Source organism: Galdieria sulphuraria (genome assembly GCF_000341285.1).
Source record: "Galdieria sulphuraria unplaced genomic scaffold scaf_1, whole genome shotgun sequence".
In the NCBI taxonomy this organism is placed as follows: domain Eukaryota; phylum Rhodophyta; class Bangiophyceae; order Galdieriales; family Galdieriaceae; genus Galdieria; species Galdieria sulphuraria.
The window spans coordinates 202238-225197 of record NW_005178474.1 but is presented as its reverse complement, the minus strand read 5'-3'; the positions used below and the strand labels follow the sequence as shown (position 1 = coordinate 225197).

General features: G+C 39.1%; 13 protein-coding genes across 13 annotated transcripts in view; 8 read left to right on the top strand and 5 right to left on the bottom strand.

Annotated features, from left to right (window-relative positions):
* Positions 1 to 47: 47 nt before the first annotated feature.
* Gasu_03600 (U3 snoRNP component Sof1p) lies at positions 48 to 1608 on the bottom strand. The gene has a single exon (XM_005709053.1). It carries the CDS (start codon positions 1565 to 1567, stop codon positions 215 to 217), a length of 1353 nt encoding a protein of 450 aa, XP_005709110.1. The 5' UTR covers positions 1568 to 1608; the 3' UTR covers positions 48 to 214.
* A 250-nt stretch (positions 1609 to 1858) lies between these two features.
* Gasu_03590 (uncharacterized protein) lies at positions 1859 to 4483 on the top strand. Its single transcript, XM_005709052.1, has 2 exons — positions 1859 to 2364; positions 2411 to 4483. Exons 1-2 carry the CDS (start codon positions 1895 to 1897, stop codon positions 4407 to 4409), a joined length of 2469 nt encoding a protein of 822 aa, XP_005709109.1. The 5' UTR covers positions 1859 to 1894; the 3' UTR covers positions 4410 to 4483.
* Positions 4484 to 4508: 25 nt separating this feature from the next.
* On the top strand, positions 4509 to 6399 carry Gasu_03580 (T-complex protein 1 subunit). The gene is made up of 4 exons (XM_005709051.1): positions 4509 to 4658; positions 4706 to 4894; positions 4942 to 5313; positions 5362 to 6399. The coding sequence occupies exons 1-4, from the start codon at positions 4566 to 4568 to the stop codon at positions 6319 to 6321; spliced, it is 1614 nt and encodes a 537-aa protein (XP_005709108.1). The 5' UTR covers positions 4509 to 4565; the 3' UTR covers positions 6322 to 6399.
* Positions 6400 to 6468: 69 nt separating this feature from the next.
* Gasu_03570 (uncharacterized protein) lies at positions 6469 to 7963 on the top strand. Its single transcript, XM_005709050.1, has 3 exons — positions 6469 to 6608; positions 6657 to 7849; positions 7899 to 7963. The coding sequence occupies exons 1-3, from the start codon at positions 6486 to 6488 to the stop codon at positions 7903 to 7905; spliced, it is 1323 nt and encodes a 440-aa protein (XP_005709107.1). The 5' UTR covers positions 6469 to 6485; the 3' UTR covers positions 7906 to 7963.
* Positions 7964 to 7967: 4 nt separating this feature from the next.
* On the bottom strand, positions 7968 to 10378 carry Gasu_03560 (uncharacterized protein). Its single transcript, XM_005709049.1, has one exon. It carries the CDS (start codon positions 10369 to 10371, stop codon positions 8494 to 8496), a length of 1878 nt encoding a protein of 625 aa, XP_005709106.1. The 5' UTR covers positions 10372 to 10378; the 3' UTR covers positions 7968 to 8493.
* A 10-nt stretch (positions 10379 to 10388) lies between these two features.
* Positions 10389 to 11953, top strand: Gasu_03550 (NAD+ kinase). The gene is made up of 2 exons (XM_005709048.1): positions 10389 to 10618; positions 10674 to 11953. The coding sequence occupies exons 1-2, from the start codon at positions 10432 to 10434 to the stop codon at positions 11930 to 11932; spliced, it is 1446 nt and encodes a 481-aa protein (XP_005709105.1). The 5' UTR covers positions 10389 to 10431; the 3' UTR covers positions 11933 to 11953.
* Positions 11954 to 11957: 4 nt separating this feature from the next.
* On the bottom strand, positions 11958 to 13788 carry Gasu_03540 (uncharacterized protein). Its single transcript, XM_005709047.1, has one exon. The coding sequence runs from the start codon at positions 13089 to 13091 to the stop codon at positions 11985 to 11987; it is 1107 nt and encodes a 368-aa protein (XP_005709104.1). The 5' UTR covers positions 13092 to 13788; the 3' UTR covers positions 11958 to 11984.
* A 1000-nt stretch (positions 13789 to 14788) lies between these two features.
* On the top strand, positions 14789 to 15953 carry Gasu_03530 (uncharacterized protein). Its single transcript, XM_005709046.1, has one exon. It carries the CDS (start codon positions 14845 to 14847, stop codon positions 15928 to 15930), a length of 1086 nt encoding a protein of 361 aa, XP_005709103.1. The 5' UTR covers positions 14789 to 14844; the 3' UTR covers positions 15931 to 15953.
* A 5-nt stretch (positions 15954 to 15958) lies between these two features.
* Positions 15959 to 17283, top strand: Gasu_03520 (RNA-metabolising metallo-beta-lactamase family protein). Its single transcript, XM_005709045.1, has 2 exons — positions 15959 to 16708; positions 16760 to 17283. Exons 1-2 carry the CDS (start codon positions 16027 to 16029, stop codon positions 17188 to 17190), a joined length of 1113 nt encoding a protein of 370 aa, XP_005709102.1. The 5' UTR covers positions 15959 to 16026; the 3' UTR covers positions 17191 to 17283.
* A 24-nt stretch (positions 17284 to 17307) lies between these two features.
* Gasu_03510 (cyclin-dependent protein kinase, putative) lies at positions 17308 to 19028 on the bottom strand. The gene is made up of 3 exons (XM_005709044.1): positions 18697 to 19028; positions 18420 to 18641; positions 17308 to 18367 (listed from the first exon to the last, which is right to left on the bottom strand). Exons 2-3 carry the CDS (start codon positions 18630 to 18632, stop codon positions 17528 to 17530), a joined length of 1053 nt encoding a protein of 350 aa, XP_005709101.1. The 5' UTR covers positions 18633 to 18641; positions 18697 to 19028; the 3' UTR covers positions 17308 to 17527.
* Positions 19029 to 19047: 19 nt separating this feature from the next.
* Positions 19048 to 20638, bottom strand: Gasu_03500 (uncharacterized protein). The gene has a single exon (XM_005709043.1). It carries the CDS (start codon positions 20604 to 20606, stop codon positions 19083 to 19085), a length of 1524 nt encoding a protein of 507 aa, XP_005709100.1. The 5' UTR covers positions 20607 to 20638; the 3' UTR covers positions 19048 to 19082.
* Positions 20639 to 20878: 240 nt separating this feature from the next.
* On the top strand, positions 20879 to 22263 carry Gasu_03490 (uncharacterized protein). Its single transcript, XM_005709042.1, has one exon. It carries the CDS (start codon positions 20949 to 20951, stop codon positions 22056 to 22058), a length of 1110 nt encoding a protein of 369 aa, XP_005709099.1. The 5' UTR covers positions 20879 to 20948; the 3' UTR covers positions 22059 to 22263.
* Positions 22264 to 22498: 235 nt separating this feature from the next.
* Gasu_03480 (helicase domain-containing protein) overlaps positions 22499 to 22960 on the top strand; it is a 2285-nt gene continuing 1823 nt past the window's right edge. Inside the window, exons 1-2 of the mRNA XM_005709041.1 lie at positions 22499 to 22770; positions 22819 to 22960. The exon at positions 22819 to 22960 is cut by the window's right edge and continues 88 nt beyond it. Of these exons, the coding sequence (XP_005709098.1) occupies positions 22597 to 22770; positions 22819 to 22960 (316 nt within the window). The 5' untranslated portion in view covers positions 22499 to 22596. The remainder of the gene's footprint in view (positions 22771 to 22818) is intronic.

Here is a 22960-nt window from a genome sequence, read left to right as displayed (position 1 = left end):
TGCAAACGCTTCCATAACTTTGGGCCTTGGTGAGAAGGATCTTTTGGAGCCAACGCTTGGACTCTTGAGCTAGGCGAATCTGTTGAAGAGGTACAAAAGTTACATATGGAGTCTATTTTATGACGTAAAAGTGACCTTTGCAAGGAACCGCCCAACGCTCTTGCAACTGACTTGTTCATCCAAATCCTTAAAAAGGACAACCAAAAACAGGAACTTAATCTAATTGGCCAACGATGACTTGTTCCTTTTCTCTCAACTGAGCAGGAGAAGAACCCGGTTTGGAATGCAATCGACGGTTTCTTTCTTTTCTTTCTTTGCTCTTCTTCATCTCAGCTTTCTGCTTCTTCAGTTTATAAATCAATTTGGGTACATGTCGTTGTCTAGCAATCTTACGGACATCGGGTATAAAGCCATATCTTTCCTTCAATTTTTTCTCATAATTCAACTTTTCTTTTTCATTACGTAACAACGGCTTTAATGGGGTACTCGCTTCATTCTTCCAAACCCTTACAATACCGTCATCGGAACCAGAAATAATGAAACGAGAATCTCCTGAATACTGAACAGCAAATACTCTCTGCATCCGCTTAGTGTGATAGACTTCTCTAGAGAGTTTATCTTGGCTACCAAAAATACGTATAGTCTTATCATAAGAACCACTTACAAACTCCTTTCCAGTAGGAGAGTAGTCGACGGACATTACGGCAGAAACATGATCAGAATGTACTTTTAGGGCATGTTTCATATATCTAAGATCAAAAGTGTACAAGTTATTGTCCTCATTGGCAGCTGTAAAAAGATAAGGCTCTATAGGATTCCAAGCTACACTATTACTCTGCATCTTCAATACCAACTTACGGACAGGTATCTCGGAACGAATGTCAAAAAGAGTTAAACCTCGATCAGAACCACACCCAAGTAGCCAATTGGTTTCTACTGAATGAAAACGAATATGATAAACGGTTTCAGTATCCCAACTCAAATGAACATAAGGATTTGAACGTTTCAAATTCCATATATCTACTCCTTCTCCACAAGAGGCAAATACAGGTTCCTTCCAATGACTATCAACACAAGTAACCATACCGCAACTGGAATAACTACGAACAGGTTCCAATGTATCACCAACAGATTGTTCTGCTTTCCAATACTTGATAGTTTTATCATCTCCGCAAGTTAATAATCCGTCACTATCTGAAGATAAAAAACTGATTCCTCTCACAAACCCTTGGTGTGCACTGGTACTCCAAACCTCCCCTCTCCTTCCTAAATGCCATAGGGAAACTTGACCATCTGCACTACCAGAAGCAACTAAAGCAGTGTTGGAACGACTTTTTGCAACTGCATAAATACCCTCAACGTGTCCTTCCAAAGCATACAAAAAAGGCTTGGCAAAAATTCTGTCCAACTTGACAGCGTTGATAGCTCGTTTGTATTCTCGAGCACGTTCAAAAGGATGCAAAACAGGGTCAGGATTGTGAATATTTCTTGAGACTCCTGAACCTGCACCGCCACTTAGGAAAGGATCCCATTCTCTTTCGGACCTCGATAAGGCTTTGACTTTCATTCAACGGCTTTGATCGAAATCATTTATCCACATAGATGTGAGTTTATCAAACTTGTACAAGATAAAGCACTTACCAAAAGTAGAATCCATAGGAGAATTCCATCAAAGATACTATTCATAAAGGATACACTCCATAATTAAAAGACTTGAATGTGACGAAAATGATTTCAAAAGCTAAAATGTTACCAGTAGGGTTTTAACAAACGGAATGGCTCCGAAGGTGCTTCGACATGTACATTTTGGAGTTGGCATAAAAGATTTCCATCTTTGGATAACTTGATGTTAAATAAGAGCATTTGTTGAAGAACGGCAAAATTGTTGAGAACCATGGCAATGACATTATTGGGTAAAAGTGGAGGTTGGTGGTTGGTTTCCAAAGGTTGGTTTCAGAGATATCTTTGTTATCAGGAAAGAAGACTGTTGAGTGGCTTTTTACCTACCAACTATTGGATAGCTTCTTCCCAATACTGTAGGTGTTTTCCGTGGTCGTCGCCTTATTATATTCGAAGAAGTTTTTGGACCTTTACTAGCAAGTTTCCGAATCGTTTCCCAGTTTTATTACCGTTGAAGAAAAGTAAGCTAGGAAGACCATTGATGAGTGCCCATATGTCGAAAGATGTGAAGCAAGAAACTATGTCAATGAGGACAAACAGACTGGCAAATGAGAAATCTCCTTATTTGCTTCAACACGCAAACAATCCTGTCGACTGGTATCCTTGGAGTGAAGAGGCTTTCGGAAAAGCAAAGGAGGAGAACAAGCCCATCTTTTTATCTGTCGGTTACAGCACATGTCACTGGTTTGTTAGTTAACTGTATTCTCTTAGGTTGCTGAACAGTGGTTAGGTGTCACGTCATGGAAAAGGAGAGTTTTGAGAACGAACAGATTGCATCAATACTTAACACGTATTTTGTATCTGTTAAGGTAGACAGAGAAGAGAGACCGGACGTCGACGGTGTTTACATGACATTTGTACAGGCAACTAACGGCAATGGAGGTTGGCCTATGAGCATATTCTTGACTCCTGATCTTGTTCCTTTCGTAGGGACAACCTATTTGCCTCCCGACCGTTTTGCAAGTGCTTTACAACAGATAGCTGAAAAATGGAGAACTTCCAAAGAAGCAATTGAACAAGAAGGCTCTCGTGTATTGAATGCTCTCCAACAATATCTTGACGCTCCTAGAAAGGATGACTCGTTGAATATAACAACTAGTTGTCTTGAACAAGGGTATATGGAAGCAAAAGAAATGTTTGACGAAGAGTATGGTGGCTTCGGCACTGCTCCAAAGTTCCCACGTCCAGTAGTTTATGATTTCTTGTTCACGTTGTATTGGTTTGATGGTGGAAAAACGGAGCGTGCTAAAGACTGTCTCAATATGGCTTTGCAAACATTGAGTAATATGGCAAAAGGTGGAATACACGACCATCTTGGAGGTGGTTTCCATCGATATAGCGTCGACCAATATTGGCATGTTCCACATTTCGAGAAAATGTTGTATGATCAATCTCAGCTTCTTCAGTCTTATTTGGATGCATACCTTATTACAAAGGATGAATCTTTTCGTGATACAGCAATCGATATTTTAAGCTATGTCCTTCGAGATATGACAGATAAGAATACTGGTGCCTTTTTCTCTGCAGAAGATGCAGATTCTTTGGAGCCATTCTCAACAGATTCATCATCTATCAATTCGGAAACTAAAAAAGAAGGTGCGTTCTATACTTGGACTGACTTTGAATGTAAACTGATCCTGGGTCCAACAACTTCAAAGCTCATTTCAGAGCACTTTGATATAAAACCTGAAGGAAATGCACGTCCAGGTTCCGATCCTTTCGGAGAACTTGGTGGAAAGAATGTTCTCTATATCGCCAAAAGTTTAACTGAAGTGAGCAAGTCGATGGGAGTTTCAGAAGCAGAAGCAAATGTTGCCATTCAGGAAGCCAAACAGAAGTTATGGGAGCAACGCAACAGACGTGCAAGACCTCACTTGGATGACAAAATAATCACAAGCTGGAATGCAATGATGATATATAGTCTTGTAAAGGCCTATATAGTACTGGAGGATGAACAATATTTGCAGAAAGCAATGGATGCTGCAACATTTTTAAAGAGTTATATGATAGAAACTACTTCTCAAGAGACAACGCTGATTTATCGCAGCTATCGTGAAGGTCGGTCAGATGTTGAGGGATTTGTGGAAGATTATGCACATACCATCCGAGCATTTCTCAGTGTATTTGAAGCAACAGGAAATGAGGAATGGTTGAAATATGCAATACAATTACAAAATACTCAAGATGCTACCTTTTATGACGAAGTGAATGGAGGTTACTTTTCTACCAGTAGTCAAGCGAAAAATATTCTTCTAAGAAGGAAAGATGACTATGACGGCTCAGAACCATCTCCTTCAGCCGTAAGTGGCTGGAACTTGTTTCGCTTGGGAGCTATTACTGGAGATACTAAATATTATGAGAAATTCAAAAGTACCATCAATGCATTTTCCATACCTGTCAACAAAGCTCCATTTGGTGTACCTGCAATGTTGATAAACTGTTGTTTACTTCTCAAAGAAGCAACTCGTGTAGTATTGGTAGTTGACAATATGAAAGAACCTCGAACTAGAGACCTGGTAAACGCAGTTGTGTCACGTTTCGAACCCAACCGTGTTTTGATTCCCTTGAAACCTGATAACCAGCGTTTCCTTTCTTCCTTATCCACCGAGTTGAAAGCGATGAAGATGATAGAAGATAGTCCTACTGCATATGTCTGTTTTGGAAAAACTTGTAAGAACCCAGTTACATCAAAAGAGGAACTATGTGCCTTGCTGGATTCTGAGAAATAGACCCCCTTGCTGTTTCTGTAAAGACGATTTTTAAAATTAGTAGACAAGACTTTCCATCAGCATGTTTCTTGATGATAAGAGAATGGAACGATGAAAAATGCCTTCATCGAAGTTTCCATTGTGCGCCAAAATTGTTGATTTTTGTGTTGGTTTCCAATGAGTCTTATTTTTGACGAGTATGGCAGGCCGTATATTATACTTCAAGAACAAGAAAGAAAGACACGAATAAAGGGATTAGATGCCATTCGTGTAAGTTAATCTTAAGTTTGTTATGTATCATCGTTGAGTTATCCTAGTCTAATATTACTGCGGCAAGAACACTCGCACGCACGCTCACTACCTCACTTGGACCTAAAGGAATGGACAAAATGCTACAAAGCCAAGACGGAGATGTTACAGTAACTAATGATGGTGCAACTATTCTCAAGGAAATGGACGTTGAAAACCAAGTAGCGAAGTTGATGGTAGAGTTGGCACAGAGTCAAGTAAGATAAAAGTTGCTTCCTTGTACGTGAATACTTATGTCACGTAGGATGACGAAATTGGCGATGGAACTACTGGTGTTGTAGTTTTAGCAGGTGCGCTTCTTGAACAGGCCTTGATCTTACTAGACAGAGGAATCCATCCAACAAAAATTTCCGAAGGTTTTGACAAAGCTTGTGAAGTTTGTTTAGATAAACTTGAGCAAATCTCACAAAAAATAGAGTTTAATGAAAATTCATATGATGATTTGGTGAAAGCTGCTATGACTACGATGAGTTCCAAGGTGGTCAACCGGTATTCGCAACAGCTTGCGGAGATATGCATAAAAGCTATATTTTCTGTTGCAGATTTTGAAAGGAAGGACATCAACTTAGATCTGATCAAAGTTGAAGGTAAAGTGGGTGGCACGTTGGAAGACTCGGTAAGAAATGTACAACCGTCTTTTTCTATCGACTAAAACTTGATAAAGGTATTGGTCAATGGAATTGTTTTAGATAAAGATGTCAGTCATCCGCAAATGCCAAAAGCAGTGGACAACGCCAAGATTTGTATTTTGACTTGTCCTTTTGAGCCTCCAAAGCCAAAAACCAAGCACAAGTTGGATATTGATTCTGTAGAAAAATACAGAGATTTACAAAAGGCTGAACAAGAGTATTTCAGAGATATGGTTCAGCGAGTAAAAGATTCAGGTGCCAATGTAGTTCTATGTCAATGGGGCTTTGATGATGAAGCCAATCATTTGCTGTATCAGAATGGACTTTTGGCCGTACGATGGGTTGGAGGAGTAGAGATTGAGCTAGTCGCTATGGCCACTCATGGTAGAATTATTCCAAGATTTTCGGAAATCTCAGAAAAGAAACTGGGTAGGGCTGGTAAAGTTCGAGAAGTATCTTTAGGTACCACACATGACCACGTCATTTTTATTGAAGATTGTGCAAACAGCAAAGCCGTTACCATTTTTCTTCGTGGTGGTAGTAAAATGGCAGTAGATGAAGCCAAACGTAGTGTGCATGATGCTTTATGTCAGGTCCGTAATCTGATCAGAGACCAACGTATTGTTTATGGAGGGGGCTCTTCGGAAATTGCTTGTAGTCTTGCTGTTTCTGAGTTTGCAGACAAAGTTTCTGGTGTGGAGCAGTATGCAATTCGTTGCTTTGCTGATGCTCTTGATGCCATTCCATCGGCCCTGGCGGACAATTCAGGATTATCGTCGCTTGAGACTTTAGGAGCTTTGAAAGCGGCACAAACAAAACAAAACAACTCCCGCCTTGGTGTCGACTGTTTAGGTCTGGGAACTTTGGATATGAAAGAACAGAATGTCTATGAAACTCTGCTAAGCAAGAAACAACAGATACAGCTCGCTACACAACTCGTTAAGATGATTCTGAAGATTGACGATGTCATTGGGCCTACTGATGCGTTGACTTAAGTTTCTTTAAGAACCGAGTTTTGCATTTTGTTATCGTCTCATTTGTTCCTTGATCCGTATAAATCCTTCGTTTTTATAATTATTTCATCTTTAAATTGCATTAGGATAGATTAGTCAAGTTGTTCTCAACAGTTTTTCACTCATCTTCTTTTTCTGTAGAGAATATGTCTTTCACTATTTCGACGAGTTTCAAGAGTCGTGTAGAATTTTGGTTGAAAAGGTCACCTCAAGAAGCAACTCCTGGAGAACTTGTCGAACTTGCCAACTTGTTGACCGAACTATCGGAAGTAAACGAAATTATTTTCCTATTTTTTGGTTGCTTTGACTTTTTCTAGGCGATACGTCATCACTCTGTTCTTTCTATCATATCTGAGTTGCCACAACTTACCAAGTTTCTTTATCGTATGGTAACAGATCCCAATTTTCGTATCATTTTGGTCACCAAAAGAGTCTCTTTATCCTTTTGTCGCTGTTTACGTATTTTTCTACGTTCTTCTCTTGAAGAAGTTCCCGAAGAAGCTGTTTCGGAACCACGTCGACAAGAAATAAGCTCGAAATCTCGTGATTGGGCGTTGATGGTACTAAGACTAGCTCTTTCACCTCGTTGGTTGGACCATTCAACTAGTCAAGGTGTTGTCCAACCAAAACTTGCAGTTGCTTCATCTGCTCCCAACAGTTATGTTGCAGGTAGTCAATTGGTGCTTGTTCAGAAACAAATGAGAAAAGACTTGATAGATTGCATCGACTATCATGCTTTTCATATAACAAAAAAACAGTCATTTGCTGAACGTTGCTCAGTGTTGTCTTGTCCATACAATGTGGAAACTCATTGGAAGCGATTGAAGGATATTGGTGTGTTCATTCTTAGTATTATTCAGTCGAATGGTGAAGGAGAAGATCACTGGTGTTTTCCTATCATTTATCATTGGCTACTTAGTTGCAGTCATCTCCATTCTCCTCATTCGTGCGGCGAGTTTGGTTCCATTTTACAACTACAAACAAGAGGCTTCAGTTGGGAGCTTAACAAAGGATATACTAGTCGAACCATCTCGTTAAGAATTCCTCAGCCTTGGACAACATTACCTATTCCTATTGCTTATCGATTATTGTTAGAAAATGACGACTTACGCAAAGAGTATTGTGACTGGTTAGAGTCATTGTTGTTGAAACATTTGCTTCTATGCAATATGGTTTTACTAGACAACGATGTTCTAAGTAATGAACACCGTTTTTTGCTTCTTGAAATCATAAAGGAGCCTATTGTAGTATGTTGGATGCGAGGCATATGGTTTGAAAAGATTGAACAGTGTTCGGATAAATGGAAACAAAGAATTCTCATTTCATTTTGGAATGAAATTATTCAACGTTGTCATCCATCTGTAACGTATTCCATGGAGGATATTTTTCAAACTTTTTATTTACAACAAAAGGATCGTGGCATTTCTTCTTCACATGTTGGAGAAATGAATATAGGGATGGAATTCCCTTTTGTAAAGATGATTTCGTTCTCAACTAGAGATGAAGAGATGTTTGTGAGGAGATATTTTTGGGAAAGTATTCGTTCACTGGAAAGTCAGTTCGTGATGGTCTGTTTGAAAATGACTTTTCATTGGCTTTCTGAAGAAGAGTTTTGTTCTTATGTTGCGGTCATATGTCAATGGTGGTGTCTTCCTTGCCTTTCTTATAGTTCTCGGTGTTGGAATACCCATTCTTATCATCTCTTTCGATATATTTGGCATCATTATGTGTCTTGGATACGAGTAATAGACTCAAGTGATCCATCTTGTTGTCCAACTGATGATGAGACAACCTTACCTTATCATAAGAATCATTATGAGACTTCATCTCCTATCTACATGCAAATGATTTTTGTAGATATCCTCTTTCATACGCTATCCTACTTGCATATGGATCATTTCAATTTTCAACTACTTGACCATTTGGATGGATCTATTCTACTCTACATGGAAATCATGGAAGTCATATTGGACTACTGCACCCATCATTCTACAACATTAACGGATACCCGATATCAAAAATTATTTCACTTGTATCAACAAATGGGCAAAGAATACTCGACAAGTAGCAATCCACAAAAACGGAGATATCAACTGTTCTGTCAACACATACTCAATATGAATCACTCTTCTTCTAAGATGGGTGAGAATGATGTTAAGCATCTTCTCCTGTAACCCAGTGTCTTAACGTTAATTGCTCTTCTCTAATGACTCCAGAATGTGATGTCTCCATACTGTGACAAAGACATTCGGCAATCATATGCAGGTGACCTAAATAAATGGCCATTTTGCAGGAATTCATATTGATAAACCCTGCTGAAGTACTCTTTAAGATGGAAATAGCATATCCGAGTCGTTCTCTTAAATGAGACTCCATTTGAAACAATAAACTAGGTTGGATAGCTAACAATGCGAATCGAATGATGATCGAAATCGACTCGCAGTTTCGACTATGTTGACAAAGGTCTTCCATCAAACCAACGAATTCACGTGGTTCAAAGGATTCCTTGAAATGATATTTCACTAAAGTTTGGGGTTCCACATCCCTTATATGAAAACTACTTATTTCATGTTCACTCCAAGTATTTTCACAAAATTGCCATTGACTATTCAACATATCCACTCGATATACTGCTCGTGAAGAAAACTCTTTCATTTCAAATATCAATGGATACACAAACTTTTGAAACTGACCACTCACTCCATCACTTTCAACAAGTTGTATATCAGCACCATAAACCAAATTTTCTTTCAAAAACGATAGCAGAAAGTTTCCAACTTGATGTTTTATCTTTTCCGCTATGGAGTAGAAACCATTTTGTTCTCCTTGGGTATACAAGATAAACAATTTGTAAGCAAAATATTGGGATAATTCCTGGAGAGATGAATCCAGACTTGACAATAACCGCAATTGTAGGGCTATCGAAGTTGCATGTTTCAAGAAAATACTCACAAAATATTCATTCACTAAACAAGTCAGTTGTTTGCAACCTCCACCCAACACAATCCAACAACGATACAATATCCAACAAACTTGACTGATGGTCTTACCAAAAGGGTCCAATAAGATACGAGTCATTACTTGAATGATGTTATCCATCTCCTCGAACCTTCCTCCATAAGGAGAATACGTTATCAAAGGGATACAAGCAGCTATGCAACTTAATACTCGTTTCCAAATGGACAAGATGAAACAAGTTGGTTTTGGAATCTTCTCTTTTACGGAGTCATTGGTCTGCTTCGTATTTGTTATCGTTACCATATGAGACATGAACCTTTCAAAATCTTGAAAGGATGGAATCCATTCTGGCATACCTTTCCAAGTCATACTAGAAGGTGATTCTTTTTCTCCGACAGTTAGCGATATTCTTCGATCAAATAAATACAATAGGCACTGACATAACTTGGACAAGTCAACTTCCGAGGCAATATTTGGATTACATAAAGGACAACAAAGCAGTTGAAAACAATTTCTTATAACAGAAGCTGAAAGTAGGTTGTTGTCTATCACAAGCTTCAGACATCCTGTAGGAAATGTACTTTTTGGGTGAAGCAACTGTAGTAACTTGGTCCAGATGGGGTCTTGAGAGTCTCCTAGTTGAAACTCACCAACAAGATGGTGGTGATGGAGAGACACAAAAAAAGGTTTAGATTCTTCAAAAGAGTCCCCATCATAACTATAGTCTTCATAAGATGCGTTACTTTGCGTTTCTTCTTCCACATCCGTGGGAACCGAGTCAACCAAGGGCTGTTGAAACTGCATCAGTTGTTCAAGAATGGCTCCACTTTCTTTCAGTTTGGACCAAAAGTATGCTTCTTCACCCAGATGGTTGTCCTTTTCTTCTTGAAAAGGGTAAATGGAGGAGAAACATTCCAAAGGCTCACTATCATCGTCATCACTGGAGGAGACATCTACTTGCTTCTCATCTTTTGATTCTTTATGTAGAGAGGAAGAAAGTGACATCGGAGGTGAAGAATGGTATACAATTTGTTCACTCTCATAGATATCCTTATCTCTCTTATCACTATTCATCTTGGACAACAACATCCTCACATCACATTCTTTTCCAACATTTCTATTTATTTTGTATATATGAAAGCCAATCCAGTCCATGTTCCTTCAAGTGCTATTGAAACCAAGTCATCCAATATTCATGTGAGTTTATCAGATCCTGGACCTTTAGAACAGGAGAGTAATAGAGCAGGTCTTCGGGTGATTAGTGTATCCAGAACAGGCAAAGTAGAAACTGAAAGTGTGGGAACGGAAGGAATAAGAGGAGGTAAGACATTTCTTGAAGAGAGAGGGAGAAAAGACAAACTTCACATCGTGGTTAGGTCCCATTACGAGAAGATGTACTTCAGTGGTATGGGAACGACCTCCCAAGACAGTATTGGTAGTTCGTTCCAGAGGTTCTCGACAAGCTGAATTAGCACTTCAACAATTGGTATGGTGGTTAGTAAAGGCTGAACAATTGCAAGTAATTGTGGAGAACGAAGTTGCTAAAAAGTGTCCCCAGTTACCAGCAAAACCTGTGGGTGAAGACTTGAGCCTTTTAGAAAAGGAAGTGGACTTTGTTATTTGTTTGGGTGGCGATGGACTTATTTTACACGTTTGTTCCGCACTGTTTCCAAGAGCAGTTCCTCCAGTTATGTCCTTCAATTTGGGCTCATTGGGTTTTCTCACACCTTTTGATTTTGAACTGTTCAAGCAAGAAGTACATCACATACTTCGTGGAGACAGAAATCAAGTAACTTTACGAATGCGTCTCCAATGTGCCGTTCATAGAGTCACTCCTCAGTCCAATCATTCCGAAGAGACTGAGGACTCTCAAGAATACTTTCAATCTTCAGATGAAGAAGACGTTGAAGACGGAAATATTGAAGAAGGTTGTGGAATTTGTCAAGCAAATGCTTCTTCCAAATATAAAAAAGTTGCTCAACTCCATGTATTAAATGACGTAGTAATCGACCGCGGTCCTGCACCGTTTCTTTCCAATCTATTATGTTATTGTGATGAACATCCGGTTACTCGAATTCAAGCGGACGGAATTATCATTGCAACTCCAACTGGTTCAACTGCTTATTCTTTATCTTCTGGAGGCTCTATGGTTCATCCTGCAGTACCTGGTATATTATTTACTCCTATTTGTCCTCATTCTTTATCTTTCAGGCCAGTCATATTTCCAGACTATGTTACTTTGAGAATAAAAGTTCCACACAGAGCAAGAGGAGATGCTTGGATAAGTTTTGATGGCCGAAAAAGAATGGAATTGTTCAAAGGTGATTCGGTTTGTGTAAGAGTGAGCAAATGGCCAGTGACTACTTTTTGTAAAGTGAATCAAACCAGAGATTGGTTTTCAGCTGTTACTCGTTGTCTTCATTGGAACGACAGGCAAGAACAAAAACCATTTGATTGTAGTTTGGATCGCAAAGCATCTCCCCGAAGAAAAGGCTTAACAGGAAATGTGCCTCCGATAGAAAACAATTGGGAGAATATCGCACAACTTTCATTGAACAGTGAAGAGGAAATTACAAAACATGTCGAAGATTGTGATGAAGACCAGTGCAAAAATGCATTTCGTACTCCTACTTGATAGTTGTATATCAAAAAGGTTAAGTTTTGTGTGTAGAGAAAGGGAACATAAACTATTCAGGCTTTATAGGAGTTTCACTGGGTATCGAGGTTTTTTTCAAAAGAGATAATAAACTGTTTTGTAGCTTTGATACTTTACAAAATAAGCTTTGATATTCAACTTCCAATCTTTTTAGTCGTTGGTCATGTTGAAAATTTTCCATCACATGACCACAACAAGGACAATAACCTTCCAAGGAAGATTCATTGGATAACAACATATCCGTTTCGTCTCGTGGAGTAATGGATGGAAGAGTAGTTGGACTGATGCGTACAGGACTTCCAGATAATAACAAAGTCTGTTGTTTGTTTCTACTAGTAGGGGATAGAACCCAAGGTTGAAATGAGTATTCTCTAGACGACGACGGTAAAGTAACCGAGCCATGTTCCACCAACTTGTCTTCAACAGCTTCTCCAGGAAGATTACTTGTACTGTTAATCGTCAACGGACTGGGTCTTATAGCACGTTGTGGGAAGATCGAATCTTGACGTGGGCGCTTTTCCGTAACATGGAGCCTACTAGATTGGTATAGTTGACTCGTAGCATCACTATTACTTGATTGTTCTACTATTCCTTGTCGTGGCTCGCACGATTTCCGATGACGTTGTTTCTCAGGAGTCGTTTTGGTTTCCAGTGAATCCCAGCTGGGGTCACTTTCCGAAGCTTTCTCGCTAGCAGCTGCTTCGTCTTGCTCCAACTGGGGAGATTCCCTAAAAATATCGTTTTCTGTACAAGGAAGAAGACTGGTATCTATGAGTTCTTGCTCATAAGGTAACCAACCACTTCCTGGTCCAAGTATACTACTACTCGTATGCGTACGCCAATCCACTTGACCGCTCTCTATATCATACGAGTGGAAATGGGTAGTCCCTATCATTGAGTCCAAGTAGAGAGAAGAATGAATGTTGGATGTTGTTTGTTGGAAAAACCTTTCCTCTCGCTTTTTCAAGGACTGTTGTTGTGACGTTTCTGGGTGATCCAGTGGATATTCTTCCTGTGTAAAACTCAACCCATGAAGTCCATCCAATTCATAGTCCTGTAAAAATGGTTCGAAAAGAAAAGGATTTTTGTCTTCCTCGTGAAGGTCGTTGTTGGGAGAGTACAATCGTTTGGATTGCATCTTAAACTCAAAAATAACCAGAGAAACCGCTGAATGATGTAAGACAATATCACCGGTTTTCAAGATATAATTTTCATAGTGTCACAAACAGATGTTTCAAGACAAGTACGAGACTTTTCATGTCCCTTTTACTACGACAAAAATGACCAATAAAGAGGCGGGGAAGGGAACAGAAAAATGCCATCGCTTTAAGCATTCTAGCCCGGTCATTTTTCCTTGATAAGAATTGTGTGGATCGATTGTTACAAGAAAAAAATCGGAAATTTATCACACACTCCATCTTGACGTTGCATTGGTTTGGGGAAAAAATGCTTAATGGGCTTTACCTCCAAAATCTTGTCCACTCCCTCTATTAGCGAACCTAACAATCCAAAGTACACCAGAAAAGTATAGAATATCTTACCAAGTAGGCAAAATTTTCGAAAATGCAAAAAATAAAATGATAGGGCTCTGCTTAATACTGAAATGGTGAGTAATCAAATAAATTTAAAAAATCTTTTATGTTTTGAGTACCTCAGATAATTGCATGTGATTGTTTGAGAAAATATATGTTTCAAGTTTTACTAGACAAGAAGAATTGAAAAATTGATCCTGAAAAAACCAGACAAAAGACGCATTATCTCTTGAACGCACTTGCGGTTACATGTATTCCAATAAACGAATACTCTTTTCCAAAAAATCCAAGTCACAACGCTTAGTAAACACCAATTCAAGGAACGGGTTGTCCTCTTAAGGATATGTTTTATCCTTAAGCATAATCATATGATTGCTTTGTCTTCAAAATAAGCTTCTAAATAAATAAGCTAACCCTAGACTGAGCGAAGAAAGATGATTTGGACAGTTTCCTTCATCGCATACACTGTAATGTCACAGAATTTTAATCATTTTTGTGCCGCGTACGAAGTCGAACCAAAGAATCGGCTCATATTTAATTTTCATACAAATACAATTTGAGATAACATTTGCGAAAACCAAACAATTTTTGATAATAGAATTAAAATTTAATTTTTATACTCTAAAGATAAACAAAATGCTCAGAAGGTCTTATTTTTGAAAATATTTGAGGATCAAACTAGGCAATCTTTTCTGAAAGTATTTAATTTTCCATTTAATTTTTAATGTTTTTTCTGTCAATGTCATTTTTTTAATTTTTTTGCGTAAGAATTTTATTGCCAAATTTCTTTTTTATGGCTTCGAACCTTAGACCATTTTTGTTTTCGGAAAAATCCTTTGTTATTTATTTACATTTAGTCTACTGATACTGTGAGAGGGAATTGTTGTTGGGAGTTTGTTTTTCTTTAGCAGTCTCTTTAAGGCAGGATAGTTTTTGACGTATGTTTTAAAGAATTTGTTTCGTCTTTTTTGGTTTTCTTTCTTATGCACGCCTTTCCTGCCCTTTATCTTTATTCTTGAAGTGAGTTAATCTAGATGTGGAGTTCTCACTGTCAAGCCTTTTTGAAATCGACTGTATCTTATTCTTGAAATTCAATTGTTTATTTAGCATCTTTTTTGCAACTGGTGCTGAAAGCTTTACCTTACAGTTGACATTCATAGATTTCTATTTGGACTCAAGACTAGATCTTACAGGTACACAGACTACTGCAGGATTTTTACAGTAAACTCTACCATCAAAGTTATTGTAATGTCATAATTCATGTTTACAGCACTTTAAGAGGAAGACTTGACATCTCTGTGAAGACGATGAGAGAATAATTTTATAGTAGAAATGGGACAGTCTATTGATTTTTCGTACATGTTTATAGGTTGTTGTTGCAACCGTAGTTGTATTGGTTTTGCTCGTCCCGGTCGCTATGGCTATTTCAAGCCAGCATCTATTGTATTTGGAGGTTTTCGACTGCTCCGTTCGCATCTCAAGCTCAACCTGTGTTGCAGTCTAAAACGAGCAGAACGCTACACTTCGTCAGATTGGAGTCGTTGCTTGCTTTCGCTTCCCAAATCCATTATTTTAAGTCGTATTCGTAGTCATTTATTTTGGACATGTTGTGTTTCGTTTCTTGTTTCTTTATTTGACCACTTTTTTAAGGTTCCTCCTTTCAATCCGATACCTCATACGCTACTTGGAAGTGCCATGGGATTATTGTTGGTTTTTCGAACGAATGCGGCCTATGACCGTTTTTGGGAAGCACGTAAATTGGTAGGTGTATTAGCTGTTCAGTCTCGAGAGATGACTCGTTGTATTCATTCCTACTTCAACGAAGAAAAGTTTCAAGTGATCAAGATTCGTCTTGTCATGCTTCTAAAACTTTTTCTTGTCGCCTTTCTACAACATGTTCAAGGCACAGCGGATGTCGTTTCTTTTCGAAAAATGATTCGTTCCAATCCGGAATACAGTGATTCCTCCTCCCATTTCGTAGATATCTTCGCTGATGAGATTGTACATTCTCCGAATCCTCCCCTCTTTGTGTTATTTCAATTGTCGATGCAAATCAAAGCTGCCTTTAGGGAAACCACCAATGTATCCGATTGGGTTGTACAGCGTGCTAAAATGGAATGGCAGTTGAGTAGTCTAATGGAAGTTTTGTCAGGTTGTGAACGTATTATCACGACTCCCGTTCCACTTGGATATTCAAGACACACCAGTCGATTTCTTTCATTGTGGTGTTTTACTTTTCCGTTGCTTGTTGTATCCCATTTCAAGTTTCTAACCGTTCCTGTCACTGCGTTTGTCTGTTGGTCGCTATTTGCCATTGAAGAAATTGGTCACGTCATAGAAGATCCTTTTTTAGAGGGAACTCAGAAACTTCCCATCAAGTCCATGATATCCTCTTTACTTGCTGATGTGGATTATGTAAACCATCTCCCTGTCTTTTTCTCATGAGAAGAGGAGGTGGTATCGATGGAATTGTTCACACTGGGTGCCTGTCGCCAAGTTGGAAAAAGTTGTTTTGTATTAAAGACATCAGAAGGATTAGTTATGTTAGATTGTGGTCTACATCCTTCGTATCAGGATGATAGAAGATACCCTAACTTTGGTTTAGCTTTTTCTTATGGTCCTTTAAAAGCTGTCTTTATCACACACTGCCATGCCGATCATGTCGGAGCTCTACCTATATTAACCGAGAGATGGGGTTACGATGGCCCTATTTATATGTCTGAGCCTACAAGAAAACTTTCATACTACATATTGGAAGAGTGTGTAGGTAGTTGGGGTGGCGACGATGAATGGACGGATTCCAGTCGCTCCGAGTGGTCGTATACACAACGAGAAGTAGAAAGTTGCTTAACAAAGGTAACGATTATGGAACCTGGACAATCTATTTCGGTCGGTGAAAATGTTCAAGTGCATAGTTGGATGGCTGGACATGTGCTGGGTGCTTACATGTTTAGCATCGTCGTAGACAACCATCGAATATTGTATACAGGTGACTTTACCAGTTGTCCTACTTTTCATTTACCTCCAGCACGGGTTGATGATATTCCCTACCCACCCGACGTTATCTTAAGCGAAGCAACCTACGCCACCAGTTTCAAGGATGGAAGATTGAACAATCAAGTAGAGTTCATTCAGAATGTGTTGGATTGTCTGTTGGATGGTGGCAAAGTGCTTGTACCGGTATTTGCTATTGGTAGGGCGCAAGAGTTGTTGTTATTATTGGGCAAGTAGAGAAGACAAGTTGAATAGGGAAATACTGATGCTTTGTGAATAGAAATGTATTGGCAACGGTTTCATTTATCCTTTCCTATTCTCTTTTCCACCAAAAATGCTCATCAAGTGTTGCAAATATATACTGAGTTTGCTCATTGGACTCGTACGCCATCGACCAGGGATGAACAGATGATGAGTTATCAGACGTGGTGGAGTCGAGTCCAAGTTGTCGATCCAGAACAGTTGCTGGATGCTGTTGAAGAGTGGGATAGACCATTGGTGGCGTTAACTACACCGGGAACATTGGCAAGAGGTTTATCGTTGCAAGTTTTTCGAAGGATTGCACCGGATGAAAAGAATCTGTTGATCATTCCTCATTTTTGTATATCGGGAACGATAGAGAAACGACTGTTGGAGGAAGGATGTTGTGATGAGAACAAGATAACAAATGAAAATGAATCTATTCGTATTCGTTGCAAGGTGAGTTATTGAGAGAATATTTGTTGTGTTTTTGATATGTTTTTGTGGAGCAGACGATGAATTTACACTTTGGTTTTCATGCAGATACGAGAGACTTGTTGTTGTTCTTTTCACAGTGGAAACCAAGTTGCATCGTGCTTGTTCATGGAGAAGGAGAAAAGATGGATTATCTTGCACGAGTTGTACAGGAAGAATGGGGTATACAATGTTGGGTGCCTAAAGAAGAACAATGGATAACATGGAAACCCAATCTCACAAAAAGCCAATAGTTTTCTTTTTCAAACAGATAACAACAAAAAATTACACATGCAATGATAAAAAGATACCAACGAACATTCCACATCGGATCTTAAAATCTTCTTGCACAGGGTCGATGAAACATCTGTGGAGGACCCACTTGAACACATTCGGGTGTTACTGGTGAAACTCCATTTGGAACCCATTCTATAGAAGCAGATAATTCGTGGCGACTCGACCTGTCATCAAGCATAGGATAACCAACATTTCCTGAATACATATTGGGATAAACTCTTTCAAAGCCTGGTGGAGGCTTTTGAGAAATATAATACCTTCCGTTATAAATTAAGTTGTACTCTACAAGATTGGATATTGGCCTCCAAATGAATTCTGAAGGATAATAAAAGGTACCTTTCGCGTTAGTTGTTGAATCATATCTTGTATTCTTTGTTGATCTGAAACTAGAAAAAGCCCCAGAGTTGCTAAAGGATGATGAAGGAGAGGACGGTACAAAGTTATTGGCAACTAATACGTGTGAAGCACTGTTACATGCCCAAGCTTCTGAAATTAGCAGATTCTCCACAAGGAAATATTCCTTTTTGTCCACTGCCAAGGAGAAGTTAAGAGCTTCTAAGAGTTCCAGCTCCAACAAATTCATTTCACCCAATGACACACCACCTACTTTAGCATAATATGCATTATTATAATAAATGTCGTCCAAGTACTTGGCAGCAAGCATCAAACTAGTGATGAGCAAACGATGCACGTTTAAACAAGTCAGCTGATAGGCACGTTCTTTTGCTGCCACTCTTTCCAAATAAACGATAGCAATAATAAAACAAGAACGTGAACAGAAGGCATATTTAAACATGCGCAACAAATAATCCAATACCGATATGGAGGGTGGTCTAATTGCGTGGAAGATAGTTGACAACTTTTCCAATTGAGCATCCTGTCGAAGAAAAAAGGTTAGTTAGTTCACCTGAAGCGTATGAAATACTCACCTGGTTATTGGAGGTCACTCTTTGATTGATGTAGTTGGATATGCAAGTAACTAAAGCTTCTTCGCTCTGGAACAGGTGTTTCCTACCACAGAATCCAGCAGGCTGCCCGTCTTCGAAGCAACAATCTTCCGAAACGCAAGAACAATTTGGCAAAGAGGCATAAGTCATATGATCTTCATACATCAACTGGTTCGTTCCATATATTCCCGACATACTTGGCGCCTTGTATTTTCGCAGTGGTTGAGAATATTGAATAGTCGTGCAAGTGTATACTTACCGCTTGCCAAACACCCCCTGTCCAGTAAGGAGCTGGCATATATTGAACCACTAAGAAATTCTCTCAGTTTCCCGAAAAGCACTCAGGAAAACGCGGAAGAGAACGACTTGCACACTCAGTAACAATGGCGTATTAGGTATAACCATAAACTCTCTTAACAAAATAAAGGATAGTCAAACAGTAGCATTCCGAGAACTCTGAAAAGATTCAGAGTCTATATGTGGTGACTTTCTCTCAACAAAGACGAACTGCAATGGCGCCTTACAACTCTCTCCCTCCGCAATCCAAACGCCCAAAAATAGTCAATAATCAATCAATCAATCAATCATTCTTATCGCATTGCATCTCCGTCCCACTCTTCCCTCGTCGGCGACAAAAGGATTCGATTATCCTTTAATCACTGCAACTGGTCGAAGTTTTACACATTTCTTAGAAATACCAGCTACATGACATGTATCCACTACTTCGGAAACATCCTTATAACTTTCTGGAGCTTCTTCAGTCACCAACTTGGGACTAGCAACTCGAATAGAAATGCCCTTGTTTTTCAAGTTATTTAAAATATCTTGATAGTCTAGTTTCCGTCTAGAACTACTACGAGATTGTGCTCTTCCTGCCCCGTGACAAGTACTTCCAAAGGTTTCCTCCATTCCTTTCTCGGTACCAGTTAAAACATAGCTACAAGTGCCCATAGTACCTCCTACAAGTACAGGCTGTCCCGTTACTTGATAATCTACAGGAATAAGAGGATGATAAGGAGGAAACGCACGGGTTGCCCCTTTACGATGTACTAAAAGTTGAACAGGTTTTCCATCGTACCAATGCTCCTCTATCTTGGCAATATTGTGACTGACATCATATACCAAATGCATATCGAGGTCATCAGCACTCACGTCGAATACTTTTGAAAAGGCTTGTCTCGTTAAAAAAGTCATAGAAGAACGATTAACAAACGCATAATTGGCTGCTGCTGCCATGGCTTCCAAGTAATCTTGGCCAGGCTTCGATTGTATACGAGCACAAGCAAGTTGACGATCATTCAACTTCAAATGGTCCTTTGCCATGGCTTCTTCCATCAACTGCAAGGCATCTGTAGCAACTTGATGTCCCAAACCTCGACTTCCTGAATGAATCATGATACACACTTGTCCTTTTTCCACCAAGCCCATCCTCTTGGCAGCAAAAGTATCATATATTTCATCGACTACTTGTATTTCTGCATAATGGTTACCTGCACCAAGAGTTCCCAACTGTGGAAATCCGCGTTTCCTTGCTCGACTACTCACTTTAGCAGGATTAGCTTGCAACAAACGTCCATATTCTTCACAGTGTTCCTTATCTTCTGCCCATGAATAACCTTCTCTTAATGACCAATCCATACCATATTGAAGTACTTCTTCCAGTTGTTTGGATCCCACAGGTATGACTCCTTTGGAACCTACTCCTACTGGAATGTAGTCAAACAGTGTTTGTGCTAGTAGCTCCTTTTTATCTTGTATATCCTTTTCCAACAAGTTGGTTCGCAACAAACGAACACCACAGTTGATGTCGAAGCCAACTCCACCAGGTGAGACGATTGCTTCAGGGTCATCCATACGGAAGGCTGCGACGTTACCAATGGCAAATCCATAACCAGAGTGTACATCCGGCATGGCTATGGAAGCTTTCACAATACCTGGTAACGAAGCGACGTTGGCGATTTGTTTCACTGCGGGTAGGAAACCACCGGTCATTCCACCTTCACAAAAGTTTTGCAGTTCCGAAAATACTAGCTCTTCAAGTTTACCGTTGACATAGAAAATGCCTGGAACTCGCATATTCTCCACAAACCCTGTTTCTATTTCATAGGTATACGGTCTTATTAAATGGAAGTATTTCTTTTCTTCTTGAAAAGTCCGCTTGGCTTTCATTGCGAAAGATCAAATAGGAAAAATGGAATGATTCTTCCAAACATGTCCTCGCATATTATTCGATTGATTATCCTAGAAAGCAATACAAATATATACATATATATAGATATATAGATATATATATTATGTAGATAGATAGAGAAGTAGCATGAGAGAATTGATAAACATTCAATTACATTGAATTTCCATTTGAAAGAAAGCATAAAAATCATCATATTTGATAAAATTCCCAATAGAAAGAGAAGAGAGAACGAATCACGAATGGAGGAGGCGGATCGCCTGAAATGGAATTGAGCACATGAGGTATCTATCGTGGCGTTACTCTTGAGATATCATGAAAGAATGAACCACTCTATGAACACAATGTCAGACACTATAGAACAGCCAGCCATTGATAGTTGCAAGGGGTATGAAGAAACAGCAACTCACTTGAGAGTATATGGAGAAGAGCATCCTCGAGGTAGTCTTTCCGATACGAATAGTTGCGAAAGTTCTTATAGTTTTCATGAAGAAGTGGAAGGCCTTCTCTTTCAGTCACCGTTATATAATAACTGGCAGGGGAGGAATGAGACTCTTCACTCTAGTTGTACAGAAAATGCGTCGGACTCAAAGGTACGGAGAGAACAGGCCCGTTTAGAGTTTTGGTACACTTCAGGTTATCAAAGTGGCTTTGATTCATACTCTCAAGAAGAAGATTTTTCAAAAAGCTTTTCTGTGGAGAACCATGTAGTATGTCCCGACCTCAACAACGTGGAAATGAAACGACAGTGCTATCCAATGGAAGATTACGATGAAGAAAGCGTGGAAATCAATTTGGGTTCTTCTACATATAATGGTACAGACATATCATCTATTTATAAGTATATGCAACAGAGGGATGAAGCGTCGTTACTGTTGACTAGAGATAGAAACTCGATGTACCCTTCCAATTTTCTATCTTATTCGTTCGCAACCGAAGGACATTCCAATCGTTCCCAGTCAAGTTGCAATAAGGATAATGTAGAGAAAAATTCATTCAAGACGTGCAAGGAGATTGTAAAAGAGGTGCCTTGGACCCAATGCGATGAGTATTTACAAGAGTGTCATGACTTGATGAAAGCGAATCTTATGCAAAGTCATTTGCAGTTGCCAAAAGTAAGCTGTCCATTGAATGCGACAAGAAGAAGAAAAAGAAGAAAATCGAAAGCCTCTCCGAAAGATTTACTGGAACAAGATGCATCCGTGTTGTACAAACCTACGGATTGGTCTCAATATGAGTTGAGTAGTTATCGTATGGCAGCATTAGCACGGTATTATTACAAGAAGCATCGTCGAAATTATGCAAACAAGGTACGCTATGAATGTAGAAAGCGATTGGCTGTTTATCGACCTCGCTTGTATGGTCGTTTTGTTAAAGCATCTTGTAATACATCAAAAAGTGATGAACCCTCACACGATTTAGATAATATGTGATGTTTACCTACTTGAGTGAAGAGAGTTGGGATTCTTCTTCTTGATGCATAAAAAAGATGGACAACGATGGGTTGGTTGCATCCTTTGAAGAAACTTTTGTGGTTTGGATGAGATACATATCTCTATTTATAAGGTATCTGTTGGGAATAGTTTTGTCCATTTGGATATCTGTTGTTTTGGGAATAATAAATATTCATATTTTCCAATTTGAAGTTTATGTCTCTCTACGATACTTTCAATTGGAGAGCCTTTGGAAATATGTTGAAAGTTTAAAAGTATCAATTCCATTGAAGATATTTAAGGATAGTCCGAGATGCTGTGTTCCCCTTTTTGAAATTGTCAAGTACATTCCATAGTCAATCTACAGGTTTCCAATATGGATTGACCAAATATAGAAATCAAGTTGCTTTTCGATCTTTCCAAAAAGAGGCGAAGAACCATTTTTCAGTGACACCACATGGCCCGCCAAATCAAAGGGTAGGAATTGGGAGAGAGGAAGGACTCCACCCTATCATTTATTGTGTGACTACAAAGCGTAATGTCGCAAACTAAGAAAACATATTCTAAGAAACTCAGTAGTGCAGAGACTGCAGTATTGGCATGGTTCTTAATAGATGCTGCAACTCATCTATTTTGTGAGTTGCCTTTTGTCATCCACTCCTTGACCACTACTGTTAATCGCGCAACTCACTGGTCTGCTATATTATGGAAGGTATTGGGTAATGTTGCGATATTAGGTATTGATAACGTTGTTTTCAAGGAATATGCCAAAGCAGATCCACGGGGGGGTAGATTTCATGATTGTACCGTGGCGTTAGAAGTACCTACCTCCATATTGTGGGGTCCCTTATCGTTAGCTTGTGCTTATGGTGTCTATTACAAGAAGCCTTGGAGGTTTTATT